The 18,134-nt window shown below is 39.9% G+C and overlaps 1 protein-coding gene across 1 annotated transcript in view; it reads right to left on the minus strand.

The window, feature by feature from the left end:
- The window catches only part of LOC124038736 (pro-neuregulin-3, membrane-bound isoform-like), a 562,438-nt gene that overhangs the window by 39,563 nt on the left and 504,741 nt on the right, over nucleotides 1-18,134 (minus strand). The window contains exons 5-6 of the mRNA XM_046354812.1: nucleotides 4,357-4,459; nucleotides 3,532-3,661 (exon numbers count right to left, since the gene is read on the minus strand). Of these exons, the coding sequence (XP_046210768.1) occupies nucleotides 3,532-3,661; nucleotides 4,357-4,459 (233 nt within the window). The remainder of the gene's footprint in view (nucleotides 1-3,531; nucleotides 3,662-4,356; nucleotides 4,460-18,134) is intronic.

An 18,134-nucleotide genomic window follows, 5' to 3' on the forward strand; every position in this document is an offset into this window, starting at 1 on the left:
CCAGAATTTAGAGGGATCACTAACATAATCTGTCATAGCGCTAAGAATTTAGTTTGATTTGGCCTATTGAAGCAAGGCAGTGCATCTATTTATCAATTACCTAAATAGCTGCCAATAAGCTAACGAGCCACTTTGTCTAACCTTGGCCCAGGCTAGATTTCTTGTCAAGAGGATGCCTGAGAGTACAGGAGAGTACCATGGGATCGTTTGCTTTTTGGCTCTGAGTCGCTTGGAAGGGGTATGTTTATCATCAATAGAGGTAAAAATGTGCAGAAAAATGTAAGTGCCAAAACAGGGTCTAGTAGAAAAAAGATCTGAATAATATGCATCATGAAGGAGCACCTGTGGAGTGAATTTGAAGAACAAAAATTACAATTTTACAAGGGTCACAGATTTTCAATTTGGTATCTCTAATGCAAGCAAAAGGGCAGTGGTCGCCGTTATTGTTTGCAAAAACACCACTCGCCAAATACTTATGGGGACGGTTAGTCAGGATAAGTTCAATCAATGAGGAGTTTGCTCAGTTTTTTATATTCATCTGAGTTGGTTTCATTGTCAGCTGAGTCAAGTTGAACTCAAGACAGATATTCTTAAACTGATCTAAGGCATGTGTATCAAGATTTAAATCTCATAACACAACCATTTCAGATACCAGAAATGATTTTAAATAATCAGAAATACTACCAACAGCCTCCGCCGAAGCTGCTGAGTGGCGGTAGACCGCAGCAATATATGCATATTTTGGCTTACGGCCACTTTTATAACCAACAGCTCACATATTTTAGGGACAGAAATGCTAAGAGAGCATGATGCCATAAGAGAAGATCTTAGATAAATAGCCACCCTCCCCCACTTTTTCACATGTGAAAAAGTCCAGGCTTAAAAATGCATTTTTATTAAAGGGGTACTTCAGGATTTTGGCTTTATCTACCACCCCAGAGTCAGAATTTGTGGAACACTTCAGACCAAAATAAAAATGTTATGTCTCTGTGCAGATTGAAAGAAGTTGCTAATTAGCATGAACTCAATTACTAACTAGCGTTAGTGCATTGTCTAGAAGTCTATGGGAACAGCTAGCATGCTATCTGTTCCTGTAGACTACCAGATATTGTGCTAACACTAGTTAGCATTGGCTTGCAAAACTACCTCTAACGTTCTTTATACTGGACGCAGAGACGTAAAAATGGTATCCAGAAGTCTGACTCATCTGACTCATCTGGGGGAGTAAATAATGGGCTTCTTTGTCAAAATCCCAAAGTATCGCTTTAAATTTACTGAGGGAAACCCCATGAATGCAGTACTCATAACAAATATACTGTCAATCCTTTGGACTTCAGACCAAAATGAGGACAGTCTATACCCAAGACTGCTCATGTAATACCAATATTCTTTTCTCTAGAACTAATCTAATGGATAAAAGAGTACCAGACACTGGTAGCAGATGTGTCCTGCAGTCAGTCCAGTAGTTTTGCTCTTTTTAAGAACCAATCAGAGACTTTGCACAGAGTCCAATACATCAGCACTGTTTCATGAAATCAACCCAGGTATTAATCTCAATAAAGAGAGGAGTAATGCAACATGTAATAGATGTGGCACGCGCGGCGTTGACTGTTATGGCACAGCGGGGAGCGTGTTAGTGTAATAGATGTTTTAATCTAGGGGAGATAGTGGCCACCATCCGCCAGCGGGTTTCAGCTGCGACCACCCAGAGCAGAAACAGCTTTTATGATTTTGCAAAGACGTTGTCAGGAACACATTTAATTGTTTTCTTTCACCCTAGCAGACTGCTGCAGCCTGAGGGATTCTGGGGGAGAGAGTGAGCCATCATTTAGCGTAGTACCTCCACAGAGTGTTGCTGCAGGTAGGGAGAAAAGGGTGGTATTTCATTTTTTTTAAATCTGACTGCGAGACGCTAGAGCAATTGTATCATTTGAAGGGAAGTAGGGGGTTGGGAGGGAGGGTCGAGGTGTGTGTGCCCCCCCCAGCGGCGGGCAGAGATGTTGTGAAATCCTGGTAACCGATTTCTTGCAGACACAAATCAATATGAATATGTGCATGAAACAAATAGCCTGCATTAGCATCATTTCCCAATAGATTCCATTGGAAAGAAAACAGTCTCAGAAGATGCATGGAAAGTGGAACAGCCAAACTGTTATTAAAACAAATAACAATAGTATCGACTTGAAGGTAATATAGTGATACCTAAATTCTGTGACGAGATACGTCATATGTATACAAGTTACAAGCGTGGAATGTTGAGTATATAAGTTACCAACATCTTTGGTAATTTAGGTAATTAACAGAAAATATATGGCAATCTATGGTAGCTTTGGTAATTTATTATTGAATAACTTGCATATAAATCTATATTCATATATTGTATTCATTTACTACATCTGTGTCCATATTGTTCATGAGTTTCTAGTAGACACACCATATAGTTCAAGAGAAAATTGCATAATTGATACCAAAAAATGCATCTAATCAACAATGGCATTATTTTCAATCAACTCTGCAACACGTCCAACTATTGACTTTTTTCACAAATGCCACCAGTTTGACGCGAAAACATTGACAATAAATACTTATTGACATAGTCAAATAAATAAGTGTGTTAAAAAATACAATATAAAAATACAGTTTCATGCTGAAACCCTCATATCAAACACCAATGGTATTCACTAAGTTGATAGTTTATTAAGGATGATGTTTTACAGCTTTGTCATTACATTTTTCTATTTTAAAATAATCTTATTTAATGATTTCATATAATGTATTTTACATGTTATAAGGCCACACAGAGGGCCAGCAATAATTACACACATCTGTGATAATCTGAAGTACCCAAAAAGGCCAATAGATGTCTTCTTATAAAATTCCTTGAAAGTTACACTAATTCTGGTAGTTTACTGGTAAACTTAGGTTTTCAGTAATATACCCTGTTTTTGCAACACTACGTGTATCACATTAAAACAATGCCTTCATTAGTGGCTAGATCTATAAGAAACCCTGAGAGCCATATCCTCAGGACTTAGTTGATGGTTAGTCTGAATGGAGCAGATCTATGGAGTGGTGTGTGCTACCCAGACATCCCCATCTTTCTCCCGTGCACAGGCACTAACTTCGACTGATATTCAAATGAACGCGGTGTTTGCATGAAAACAGCTCAGATTGGAATATTGGACATAGATCTGTTGACAGTGGCTATTTAGTGGATGATGAATGACAACAATACACAGCCTAGGGTCCCAAATGACTGAGCAGTGTTCTCTGAAAGACTTCTCTGCTAACAGCGCTAACTCTGAACAGTTTGGGTTGGGTGGAAGGGGGGGAATAGACAGTTGTTTAGCATGCCGAACTTCAAAGACTGCTTGCTGCTGCAGCCCTGAGCGAACAACATATCTCCAACAGTTCTGCAGGAAAAAGACGCTCTGCATAACTGGGTTATGAGATGTAAGCCGACAGCATGATCAGTCACCCTAGATACATGAAGGATGCAGAGGAAGAGGAGAATCCCCTCAGCATACTCACATTCTGCAGCTGCAGGCCCGTGTCAGGCCTCAGGCTCGATTTGGACGACTCCAAAGCAGAGGCGTTGCCACTGTAGTTTTTGAGGCTGCAACTCTCTTTCAAGTGGGCCTGGAGTTTTTCTCTGCGTCTCCTGAGGGGGCGAGGGGGAGTACATATACGTGGCATGTTAACTAAATCCCGGCATTGCCTTGACCTTTAACCCTCAGCCCCACTCTGTGCCTCTTCACCCCTAGTCATTGCAGTGAAGAAGTGTAAATTGAGCGGCTCTGATGGAGTTGATAGGTTCCTGTGCTGTAACTCCATTATAGATTCCTTCCAAATGGCACTAGATCATGGTTTTATCTGATTATCTTGTTGTCAGGCTGCTCACTCACTCACATCATTATATTACAGACCCTATAAAATTACAATGCAATTTATCAGAGGGCTTTCTGCTCCATATACCATGAATGACAGTTTGCCATTACAGCTTTGATGTTTGGCCCAGCGTGCTGGATGAATATATAAAGGATATACATTCTAGACAGGTGCTTTCAGGCGTTAACAGGATGTAAAACATACATAGACAAATATTGTGTGCAGGGCCCATACCAACACAATAAAACAAATTGTCAAGAGCTTTCTTTCCTTATCGGTTCCTTAAAATGATGTACATGTATTAATGTTAGTTAGAGGGATACAATTGTGAATCCGGACTCTTACAGTAGGCTCTTTGACATGGAGTGGCAGCTGAAGCTAGATCAATAGCCAATTGCCTGTAGTGTGTGCTATGGGTTTAGGTGTGTGAACTGAAATCCAACCCTATGGGTGCTCGTGTCCACCCACTTGTTCCGACAGTAGAGAGCCATACAGAGAATGCCCAGAACACTGATCCCCACGGTGATGCAGGTGATTGACAGCACTTGTCTCTTGTACACCTCCTTGCTCTCTGTTGAAATGAAGAGAAGAGGAAGAGCTGCCATTGACAGAGGAACAAAGAGCACAAAATAGGAAAAACCGCGAGAGAAGTTAAGGAACAGATGATCACAGAGAATAAAACATGGCCCGTAGCTCTCTGTCATAATAATGTCTTATTTTCAAATGCCACTTTACAAACCCAAACTACCCCCCAGTTACTCTTAACAACGTCATATCATCGGATGCAAAGCCTTGTAATAGATGCTAGTAGTAATGTAGTCATGTCTGATTACAGAAGATAAGAGTTATAGCTGTAATGGTCATCATTAACACTAGAGCCGCTGGGCCTCGAGGAACCCCCCATAAAGCTCATGAGCAGTCATTCTAATTGCAACATGCTAACAGAGTAATTTCATATAAGCTATTACAAAAAAATAGTAATTTGGTTGTGTTTATGAAGGTCTTAGGTAATATTAGAATACGGAAAATATATATATTTCAATTAACATGAAGCATTTTCATTAGTTTATGTTACTGTAGGCTATATGTAAAAAAACACACACAAAACACCACAATTCATGTGTTCAATAAATTATATTAGTGGAGTGCCTTTGTTACAACTATGAAACAGAAAGCATATGTCTTGGAACATGGTAACAGCTTCTTTTTATAATGACAAAATTTAAAAAAATACCCCAACCACCAAGACTCACGGTCATCAAGACGAGCGGACAAATGAAAATCATTAGACTAAACATCATTATAAGAGCCAAGTGTCCTTCATAAATTGTGAAAATCAGTACCAAATCTATAACGGCATTGTAATGAATGTACTGTACTATATGTGTCTATATGACAGCAGTAAAATATTTTTGATTATTGTAAGCTTGTGCTCACATGGTGTGGGTCTTCACAGAATTGCATCAGTTGGAGCATGTTGATGTCACATAAACAGCGAAAGCTGGTGAGTGCATTGCTGATGTTTTTTGCTCTCTCAGTGATGACATTTTGTGCTGATAATCAGCCTGTAGCATTGTCACCGGCTTGCTCTATCCAAACAGTGCTGTCTCCTGTCTCACCGTTTCATTTGGTACCACGGCACCTGCTCAGTGTGCGCTTTTCTGGATTATTTTGTATTTAGGCCACAAAGGTTTAGGCTGAGGCTCAGAATCAGAAGAAAAATCATCAGAAATGTCATGATTCATTTCTTCCCCATCATCTGAGTTATTTTCATTCAGATTTTGTTGCAACGCTAACGCAGAATCTACATCCATTTGTCTTGGACTGTGTCCATTCGTCTTTCAGTATGTACTTCAAGTGGGCCAGAATAGACAGATAAGACTGCTTGGATTTGGTGGTCTGATAGAGAGTACACTCCACTTTGAGATTATAATTAGAATAGACAGAGTGTGAATTACACCGTGATTATAATAAAGACAGCATTTATAACACACTGGTTGTGTTAATGTTTCATTAACACTACCAGTCATGATGCTTTCATCTGATTGTCAAACAAATTACTTCGAAAAGTGTGCCACCTGTGTATGTTCGTCCGTTCCAAAATAATTAAAACAGTGCAATGGATGTACACTTCTGCCATTTAATGAATGGGAATAGTCATCTCTTACAAAACACCAAAAAGTGTTCCTAATGACATTGTGCCATTGATTAGGACTACATTAATTAATGCGTCTTGCTGACAAAATGTTCCTTTTTTTGTAGCTTGAAAAGACAGGACACCTAAAACGGGGCTGAAACTCTCTCGGGAAAAATGGGATAGTCACCCTAACACACATGGTCAATTTACTAGACTAGGCTACAATGTGTAGGCCTACTACTATGAACTTCAAATAGGCCTACCGGTAGACAGTGTTGTAGTAGCAAAAAAAAAAAATAATAGGTTGGTAAACTTTGATTGACGGTTATGGTGAAAAAAGTAACACTGCCTATACTTTCATTGCATTTTTCTGAAAAGGGCCTATACAACTGCCGGTAGCCTACCCTCTCAGCCAAGGCAATTTTACACACAGATTAACACACAAAGGGCACGAAGCCTACATTCAACAGAATACACAAGTTTAATCAAACTTGTTTACACCCTAGTTCATGAGTTGTCAATAATTCATGAGTTGACTACTTTTTTGTCTTCACAGATTGTGTTACATAAAACACTACCTTTATTTCCTTACATTAATGACAGTGTTCTTTGTAATTATTAAGCATATAACAAATTCATTAGAACTTTGCACTTAAACCCTGTACTATTATTGGATCTTGGAGATCTCAGAAAATGCACTGTAATTGTAACTATGCCTATGTAACATTTCATTATGTTTTGCCTCGAAAACAGTTCTCATGAGTACACAAATCCCAAATAATGTAGGCCTATGCCAATGCAAAATCAAATGCTTCTAACCGAAAGAGTCAACTATAGGCCTACTCTCATTAATATTGGATGGATTGGGTGTGCATTGGTGTTTAGCTGTAGACTAGTAGTCTAGTGATATTGGCGACCATTATCAGCTGATCCAGGAAGGAAAACATATATTGCTAGAAAATAATAAAGATAAATAAACGGTCTATTTATTCTGACCACGGACTGCACAGAGAACACCAATACCCAGGAGCACCTTAAAAAATGAAAGCAATGGGTGCTCCGAACAGCTGACTGACAAAAGCAAACAATGATGAATCAACGGATAAATCTAATGCATTGGAATAAAGTCAGGCTATTTTTATCAAGGGCGCATGGCAAGCAGATGGCGAAAACCAGAATGTAGCCTTCAAAGGAAAATCTATGAGTTGAAAGGAGCTCAGCTGAGGCCAAAATTCAGCACTACTGCATTGTGGACAGGGAGGTGGTTTGTGATGCTACACAGAACTAAATGGTTTAAACCATGAAATGAGAGGTGGGGTTGTTCATTTCATTTGGAAGCTTTTATTTTCATATTTACCACTGTAAAACATTTACCACTGCATTTCAACAAAATAGGATAATATTTTGGTTTGTTTTACTTTTGTTGCATTTAGGTGACTAATGTCTCATTAAGGGGATCTGAGTACCCCCTGGCTCCCCCGTATTTCGTACCCTGAGAATAGATCAATACAATCGAATGGCACATCCTGTTCTTCATTTATAATTGGTGGTAACATCATTATGCATAGTTTGCTTCCCCTCACTCATCATCTCATCAACCCATTCTCCCCCTTTCCCTCCCATCATTTACATCTTCAACTATCAGGAGAAGGAGCAGAATAAGAAAAGGCAATGGGGGAAAACCATTCAAAATATGAAATGCCCTCCTAAAACTGGGTATAACTCCAGTTCTGTTTGTGATATTAAGATTCTAAAAACGACAGTGTGCTATATAGACGTATTTGGAAAGGTCAGGGACAGATAGGGGCATGACTTTAAGAATGGCAGAGTAATGTTTATTTATTTATTTATTCATGAGCAGTCCAAATGACTGTTTTAGTAGTTCTACTGTTAAGGGTGAAAAATGTCAGCTGCCTCTTTTCATGTGAAAAACTAAATCATAGTTGACTCAGAAGCATTTATAGGCAATCAATCAGATATTGGCCGCACATTCTGTAAGATGGATTGTCCTTTTGAACAATTTAAAAGTAAATGCTATGTCCTGCCTTGGTATAGAATCTGTAATTAGATCGGCTAGGTTATATCCTTCCTGTTTGGCCCTGTCCGGGGGTGTCCTCGGATGGGGCCACAGTGTCTCCTGACCCCTCCTGTCTCAGCCTCCAGTATTTATGCTGCAGTAGTTTATGTGTCGGGGGGCTAGGGTCAGTTTGTTTATCTGGAGTACTTCTCCTGTCCTATTCGGTGTCCTGTGTAAATCTAAGTGTGCGTTCTCTAATTCTCTCCTTCTCTCTTTCTTTCTCTCTCTCGGAGGACCTGAGCCCTAGAACCATGCCCCAGGACTACCTGACATGATGACTCCTTGCTGTCCCCAGTCCACCTGGCCATGCTGCTGCTCCAGTCTCAACTGGCCTGGGCCCTAGGACCATGTCCCAGGACTACCTGACATGAGGACTCCTTGCTGTCCCCAGTCCACCTGGCCATGCTCCTGCTCCAGTTTCAACTGTTCTGCCTTACTATTATTCAACCATGCTGGTCATTTATGAACATTTGAACATCTTGGCCACGTTCTGTTATAATCTCCACCTGGCACAGCCAGAAGAGGACTGGCCACCCCACATATGCTCTCTCTAATTCTCTCTTTCTTTCTCTCTCTCTCGGAGGACCTGAGCCCTAGGACCGTGCCCCAGGACTACCTGACATGATGGCTCCTTGCTGTCCCCAGTCCATCTGACTGTGCTGCTGCTCCAGTTTCAACTGTTCTGCCTTATTATTATTTGACCATGCTGGTCATTTATGAACATTTGAACATCTTGGTCATGTTCTGTTATAATCTCTACCCGGCACAGCCAGAAGAGGACTGGCCACCCCACATAGCCCGGTTCCTCTCTAGGTTTCTTCCTAGGTTTTGGCCTTTCTAGGGAGTTTTTCCTAGCCACCGTGCTTTTACACCTGCATTGTTTGCTGTTTGGGGTTTTAGGCTGGGTTTCTGTACAGCACTTTGAGATATCAGCTGATGTACGAAGGGCTATATAAATAAATTTGATTTGATTTGATTTGATTTGAAGTCCTACACACAGAGAAATGTGGGTTCTTCAAGGGGAAGGGTGATGGTTCTATGTGGAACCATACTGACCGACATAACTATTTGAGCCCTTCAATGGTTCTTTGCAGTTCAATACAGGGTTCTGTCCTCTTTTAGTAATAATGTAGGGGTGGCGGATCATTCAAATATTTTGGGGAATGGTTTGCTTACAGCTCTTTTTGTGCAACCATGAGTGAGTGTCATTCCAGTTTATCTAATCTGTTGGGTGTTATGTTATTAAATGTTATATATGAATATGGCCAGTTACAGTGTATTGTGAAAGACTCACAGATGGAATGTGTCAATTGAGAATATTTGACTAAATCAGCAGTTCTCAATTCTCTCCTCAGGGACGCCAGCTGTTCCCGAGCTAGCATACCAGATTAAAGTTCTTAATAAACACAGTGGTAATTTTAACAATTTTAACAATATAATAAGGCTTTTAAACCAGAATGAATAACCCTGTATGGTTCTACAATGAACCTTTTGAGATTGAGAAAGTTTCTTTATAGAGCCATTCTCCATAAAGGTTCTATAAGGAACCATAAAAAAAGTGTTTTATATAGCCCGCAAAATGGTTGTAACCATGGCGCAACCCTTTTTTGGTGCTTTATAAAATCGTTTTTTAATGGTTCTTTATAGAACCATAGGAAATGGTTATTTAGAGCACCATACAGGTTCCATTTAGAATTGTATGAGCATGGTTCTTTATATAACTTTAAAGAAAAGGTTACATAGAAGCACCAAAAAGGATTATACTATGGTTACAAGCCAAATAACCCTTATTTGGCACTATATACACTGTAGAAAAATTTGTTTTTAGTGTGTATCAAACAGGAATAACCCTGCTGTAGCCAACCCATACTGTCAAGGCTCACTGCCTATTTACTTATGAGCATGATTGGCTATTGAATGAATGATTGAAAAAAATGTAGTCTACTATTTGTGAAGCCAGTTATGTCAGAAAAGGAAAGACATCCTGTAGATGGTGATTTAGGTCTATAAACTAAAACTTATTTTTACTTTTTGTATTAAAATTCCTGTGCATCAAACACCTCCCATTTTCCCCAAACGAACAATAAGCCTATTTGCTTGTCTTCTACAAGTTGTGCGCACGCATGGTTTGAGATTTGTCTGGAGATACACATACTTTCCCATCAAGTTAAACATTTCTAAATACCAACCTTTGCGGGAAAACTGTCTTACTCAAGGTTGAGAGTTTTTTTTGTGCGAACGTACCTTTGATAAATGAGGCCCCTGGAGAGCCTCGGGCTCCTATTGGCCTTTACAGCCAACTGTAGAACACGCCACACATGAACCAGTAATACATTCATTTACTTTATCTTATCAAAATCAATATTGAAGCCAAAAGACTTGAAAGCTAGGCTAATTAACCACCTTCTCCCTCCCTCCTTCCCTCCCTCCTACCCTCCTCCCCCACCAGTAGTTTCCAGGGTCTTGTTGTTTTGATGTCTCTCAGCCGGAGTCATCACGTCACCACGTTTACTGTAATTATGAGAAGAGAGGAACCCTGTTGTAGATGTAGGTAAGTGGCATCTGTAATTCCATGATAGACTGATAGATGATAGACATGATAGAACACTCCATGTCAGTTCACAATATTGCCATGCTACCAAACAACTTCACTGATCATGGACTATTTTTTGTCCATAATTTCCCTGCATAGTATTATGATACACTGATGGGAAAATATTTTTTACGCTCTTCCTCTGATGCACGTCATAAATGCTATGTGTACAAGCCCTGCTTGAAGGTATTTAAAGTGTGTTGTCAAGGTCAGCCGACATCACATGAAGATGTAGCCTACAGTACACAATCCCCTGTGCTCCCATTCACTGAATCATAAAAAATATTGTATTTATTTGCAGGCGTACAAGGTAATCATTTGTTTTCATTCCACTATGAAGAACAAATGTGACTCGTTTCAGGAAACTACTTCACAGGAGAGGGATTTGAACGTAATTTGGCAGAAAATGTCTTCTGGAACAAATTGTTAAATTACAAGCCTAGTTGGTTTAGCTACAAAAATATATCACGTAGTAGAACTGCATAAGTGTTGCTCTCCACTTTCTGGAGGAACAAGTTTTGAAAGTAGAATTAGAGTATGATAGCTAAGATGGGGAAAATTCTGGCGTTTGATTGCAAATTTGCAGACAGAGTTAAAAAGAGAACACACAGAAGGCTGTGTTGTATAAAACACCTATCTCCGGATAACATCTTCAAACTAAGGGGCAACAATGGCATCCGTGACAGAGGGAGAAGCGTCCATCCATGCATATGGGTATGAGAGTCTAGCTAGCTACATTTCCAGATAATACACGTTTCTAATTTTGTCAGAAAGTACTAGTCTTTTCAAGTTAAAGTGTACCGCTAGCTAGCTAGCTAATGTTAGCTGGCTGGTTAGCTGGCTGGCTTGCTAAGGTTACATGTGTGATCTGTGTAGTAATATTATTTTTACCTCAGAGCCATTTGCATTGCAAGTTATAGCCTAATGTTAGCTACCTAACATTGAACCTGGCTCATTAGTTACCTGCAGAACCATGCAGGGTAGTAACGTTGAGTTGGGATTATGGTTCATTGTTTAGCTAGCTAGCTAGCATGTCTAAACAAAAGACTCCGCTATGCAAGTAACTATTTCAATAGAATGTGAGGAATATTTTGGACTTTAATAACTCATTTATATTGGCTGGGCCTGGCTCCCCAGTGGGTGGGCCTATGAAATCCCAGTCCCACCCATGGCTGTGCCCCTGCCCAGTCGTGTGAAATTAATAGATTAGGGCCAAATGTATCTATTTAAAATTGACTCATTTACTTTTATAAACTGTTAACTAAGTAAAATCTCTTGAAATAGTAGCATTTATATTTTTGTTCAGTATATATAAAGTACCGGTCAAAAGTTTGGACACACCTACTCATTCCAGGGCTTTTCTTAATTTTTAGTATTTTCTACATTGTAGAATAGTAGTTAACACATCAAAAATATGAAATGACACATATGGAATCACGTAGTAACCAAATAAGTGTTAAACAAATCCACAAATAGTTTAGATTTTAGATTTTTCAAAGTAGCCACCCTTTGCACACTCTTCACCAGCTTGAAATGCATTTCAATTTTTATTTAACTAGGCAAGTCAGTTAAGAATACATTCCTATTTACAATGACGGTCTACTGGGGAACAGTGGGTTACCTGCCTTGTTCAAGGGCAGAATGAAAGGTTTTTACCTTGTCAGCTCGGGATTTGATCCAGCAACCTTTCGTGTTACTGGCCCAACACACTAACCACTAGGCTACCTGCTGCCCCAATTAACAGGTGTGCCTTGTTAAAAGTTAATTTGTGGACTGTCTTTCCTTCTTAATGCATTTGAACCAATCAGTTGTATTGTGACAAGGTAGGCATAACCCTATTTGGTTTAAAAAAACGAGTCCATATTATGGCAAGAACAGCTCAAAAAAGCAAATAGAAATGACAGTCCATCATTACTTTAAGACATGAAGGTCAGTCAATCAAGTTTATTCAAGTACAGTCACAAAAAACATCAAGCGCTATGATGAAACTGGCTCTCATGAGGACCAACACAGGAAAGGAAGACACAGAGGTACCTCTGCTGCCAAGGATAAGTTCATTAGAGTTGCCAGCCTCAGATAATGCAGCCCCTATGAATGCTTCACAGAGAAAGTAAAATACACATCTCAACCAACTGTTTAGAGGAGACTGTGTGAATCAGGCCTTCATGGTCAAATTGCTGCAAAATACTTGGGCCAAGAGACACTAGCAAAGGACCGGTGGAAATCTGTCCTTTGATCTGATGAGTCCAAATTTTAGATTTTTGGTTCCAACCACTGTGTCTTTGTGAGACGTAGAGTTGGTGAAATGAATGATCTCCACACATGTTTCCCACAGTGAAGCAAGGAGGAGGAGGAGGTGTGGAGTGCTTTACTGGTGATACCGTCAGTGATTTATTTAAAATTCAAGGCACATTTAAGAAGCATGGCTACCACAGCATTCTGTTGGACCGCAGAGTGAAGGAAAAGCAGCCAACAAGTGTTCAGCATATGTGGGAACTCCTTCAAGACTTTTGGAAAAGCATTCCAGGTGAAGCTGGTTGAGAGAGTGCCAAGAGTGTGAAAAGCTGTCATCAAGGCAAAAGGTGGCTACTTTGAAAAATATTGTACAAATAAAGAAAAACCCTTGAATGAGTTGGTGATTATAAACATGGCCATCTTAACCTCCCCCTTCCCCCCCATATATACGCTGTATGTATAGCATGTGGTCGGTCGGGTGCCACCAGAAAACTCTGATACTGTTACATGATTCAGTGCATTATTTTAATATGAAGATATTACTCTTCCTCTGTAGTTTGCGCAGGAACTGTAATCACAAAGTCGAAGACCTTTAAATCACATACAGATGTAAGATCTTAATTTGATCACTCTTTTGTTGCTGAGAATTTTCATGCACTGCAGGAAGTGCAGATGAACTTCCACCAATCAAGCAACATTATGGAGTAAACATTTATTTAGCTGTGACAAAGGTCAAATTAAGATCCTACATCTGTAGCTTATGCCTATACATTTGGAAACAAATCAAATCAATATGAGAGAAACACATGACAATTTTGACATTATTATAGACCATTATTCTACTAATAAGACGCAATTACGCTGGAATAACTATGTAGCTAACAACTATATATATACCTCCTGATGCATTGGAACGAATATGAATGGTAAAACTGGTATCTGTGTCGATTCCCTCCACTGTGTCTGACACCATTCCCTATGACTGTGATACAGACAGATAACCCAAAACGCCGTTTTTATCACAGAGTCCCTGCTGTTCCTAGTTTCAGCTGACAGACAGCCTTCTCCACCTTGCCATTAAAGGACTTGAGTCACGGGAAGAACAGAAAGCTAACACTTTTGTGTGACATCCCTATATAGATGTAGATTCGAGCCAGATTGCTACAGCAGGAAAATAATCCTGGAGCAACAGGAAATGTGAATTATTATGTTGATTAATTCATGTAAAAAAAATAATAATTGGGATGGGGGGGATAAATATTTTTTTAGGGCAAATCAATTCTGACATTTTAAAGTGTAAATTACAAACTTTAGAGGCCTTTTTAAACCTTAAATACTCTACAAGTTTGCATTTCCTGCAGTACATCATTGTGAGTACATGGTTTATTTGACCTGCCATGCCTTGGAGTAGAGAAGTTGGGGGGAAATAATAAAATAATGCAAGTGTGCACGTACAGGACTGTCCAAAAGTCAGTGCTATTTATGTTTTCCACTCAGTGAAGCCTTTGATGGTCATGTTATACAGGGCAGTGGACTTTGGCCTTGGATGGTATCAACTCCTCTATTTTGCAGATAACTTCCTTTAACTGGATATTGACAGAGGAGACTGATATTTCACTCTCACTCCAGGAATCACATCAAAGAATATAACCCCCTCAATACCTACATTCACACAAACAAGCACGTGAGCACGCACACACACACACACACACACACACACACACACACACACACACACACACACACACACACACACACACACACACACACACACACACACACACACACACACACACACACACACACACACACACACACACACACACACACACACACACACACTAATTGTGTTTTCTTTTTCTTCACATGGTCTCTTTTTAGACAGCATTCGACTTGCAAATGCAGTGTGAGTGATTGTAATTAAAATTACAATAGCAGAGCTGTATGCGCCAGGCTGTCTCCTCATTCCTGTGTCCATTGTGAAGCTGTGGTCCAGAGAGCAACATGACATTCCCTTCCCAGTTATCACTTTGAGCCCCTTGCATATGCATGGCAAGGATCAAGAAAACAAACCAAGCAAACAGAAGAAAATGCACAATGACGCAATCTGTCACTTCGTCAGTCCTGCTAGTTGGAATGCAAGCCTCACAGTGCACGTAGGTAGCAGTCTGCTGAGGGAATGACGTGCGTTGACAAGCAAATAATTTTTATTGGCCAACAAAATCAAACATTATTAGTCTCCCTACTGACAGAGGGCCTGGAGCAGCACACCCCTTTTATCTACCCAAGATTTCTCTCCACCTTCAACTGTCACTGCCCCTCTCATTCTGTCTCTCACACCGTTCCTCTGCATCCCTTTTTATATCCTCTCATCTGGAACTCCCTCATTATTTTTTCTCTCTCTCTTGCTGCAGTATCTCTGTCCCCTTCAAACAGAAAAACTATTAGATTTCCCCCCATTGTATCACAGAAGTATGTTAGCCAGCAATACACAGTATGGGTTTCAGTAGATACGCTAAAGTTTGCTAGCTAGGTGACTTGCAGGAAAAATAACTTAGGTAGGCACCATATTTGTCATCTGCCCCTTTTTGGAGCTGGCATTGGCTTAGCTACCTGAGCTTCTAACGTTAACTCTTTGTTTGGAACCCTCTTCGCTTTATTCCGATTGAGACCTGAATGGTTGAATGTCACCATCATTATAGGGTGTATCATGCATCAGCGCCTGATACCCAAACCTGCCTTCCTCTCTGGCAATTATGTGTGACACACATCCTACTGTCCTAGAAATGTCTCGGACATGATGAAAACATCCCTAGATTCCCCCAGTGTGAAATTCCCCTTTAAGTAGAGTGCATTGCAGTGGACTAGATTGGAAAGGAAATGTTACAGAATCCCCCTGCCGAGGGCACTGTAGGACTATTTTCCAGCGTGTGTTGTTTATTTGTTCGGCTGGCACCACAGAGTCTAGCTCTCACTCATCCTCACCCTTTCTCCCCATCACATGAGAGAATCAACATCACCTCCAGCTCGTGGTCCCAGCCAATCAGACTGTCCCCCATGCACTCCACACTCTGGCCATGCACTGGTCATGCATACTCTGATTGGCCAGATGCTAGCTAGCGTTGCACTGGCAGGACAGATCCATGGCGTGCTTTGGTATATGTACATGGGATGCATGACTACAAAGTAAGTTGTTGTTGTTTAGCTTGGCTTTGTATAGCTCTACGTAGCTATTACTATGTTATATGCTGAAGTTGTTATTAGTATTGGTCATTGTTACCTCTAGTGTCATTTCTATTTATAATACTTGCTATTTATGTCGCTCATTTGTATAGCCTCATTGAATGATTTTAGGGAACATGTTTACACCAACTATGTTGTTGTTATTATTGCTAGCAATCATGCTAGTCATTTTTCCTATATTGCTATGTAATACCTGGTTATTAGATACAGTCCTTACTAGGGCTGTGGCAGTCATTACATTTTGTCAGCTGATAATTGCCATGCAAATGACTGCCGGTCTCACGGTAATTGACCATCAATTAACAAACACATTTAGCATCTCCATGCCTACACGTAAACAAGCTGCTAATGCACACCTTTGGAACATTGACAAAAAAGTGTAATAAATCAATATAATATACATCATCAAAATAAATCCATTATTTATTCTAAGCAGCAAAAGCACATCTAACTACAGTTGAAGTCAGAAGTTTACATACATTGAAGTTTACATACATTAAAACTCGTTTTCAACCACTCCACAAATTTCTTGTTAGCAAACTATAGTTTTGGCAAGTCAGTTAGGACATCTACTTTGTGCATGACACAAGTAATTTTTCCAACAATTGTTTACAGACAGATTATTTCACTTATAATTCACTGTATCACAATTCCAATCGGACAGACGTTTACATGACTGTTAAGACTCTAGGGGCAGTATTTCATTTTTGGATAAAAAGACATGCCCGTTTTAAGCGCAATATTTTGTCACGAAAAGATGCTCGACTATGCTTGGAATTGATAGTTTTGGAAAGAAGACACTCTGACGTTTCCAGAACTGTAAAGATTTTCACTGTGAGTGCCATAGAACAAAATCTACAGGCAAAACCAAGATGTTTGAGTGACCAGGAAATCAACAGGATTTCTGGAGGCACGTTTTCCATGATCTCCTTATATGGCTGTGAATGCGAAAGGAATGAACGGACACTTCCTATCGTTTCCCCCAGGTGTCTGCAGCATTGTGACGTATTTGTAGGCATATCATTGGAAGATTGACCATAAGAGCCTACAATTACCAAGTGTCCCGCACGGTGTCTGCGTGGAAATTGGTGCGCAAAAGTCAGGTACCAGTATTTTTCCATCCGAATCAGAGAAGAATGCACGCTTCCAGGGAAGGGATTTCAATGAAGAGATATATGACAAAACACCTTGAGGATTGATTCAAACAACGTTTTCCATGTTTCAGTCGATATTATGGAGTTAATTCGGAAAAAAGTTTGACGTTTAGGTGACTGAATTTTCGGTTAGTTTCGGTAGCCAAATGCATAGTAACAAAACGGAACGTTGTGTCCTACACAAGCATCTTTCAGGAAAAACTGGACATCTGCTATGTAACTGAGAGTCTCCTCATTGAAACATCTGAAGTTCTTCAAAGGTAAATTATTTTATTTGATCCCTTTGCTGGTTTTTGTGAATGTTGCGTGCTAAATGCTAACGCTAAATGCTAAGCTAGCTATCACCACTCTTACACAAATTATTGATTTTCTCTGGTTCTAAAGCATATTTTGAAAATCTGAGACGACGGGATTGTTAAGAAAAGGATAAGCTTGAGGATAGGCATATTTATTTCATTTAATTTGCAATTTTCAGAAATCGCTAATTTTGCGTTATGGTAATGAGCTTGAGGCTGTAGTCACGATCCCGGATCCGGGATGGGGCGGACTAAGAGGTTTTAAACAGATTGGAAAATTCCAGAAAATTATGTCATGGCTTTAGAAGCTTCTGATAGGCTAATTGAAATAATTGGAGTCAATTGGAGGTGTGCCTGTGAATGTACTTCAAGGACTACCTTCAAACTCAGTGCCTCTTTGATTGACATCATGGGAAAATGAGAAGAAATCAGCAAAGACCTCAGAAAACAATAGTTTTCTGGTTCATCCTTGGGAGCAATTTCCAAATGCCTGAAGGTACCACGTTCATCT

Source organism: Oncorhynchus gorbuscha, linkage group LG06 (assembly GCF_021184085.1).
Source record: "Oncorhynchus gorbuscha isolate QuinsamMale2020 ecotype Even-year linkage group LG06, OgorEven_v1.0, whole genome shotgun sequence".
Taxonomy (NCBI): Eukaryota; Metazoa; Chordata; class Actinopteri; order Salmoniformes; family Salmonidae; genus Oncorhynchus; species Oncorhynchus gorbuscha.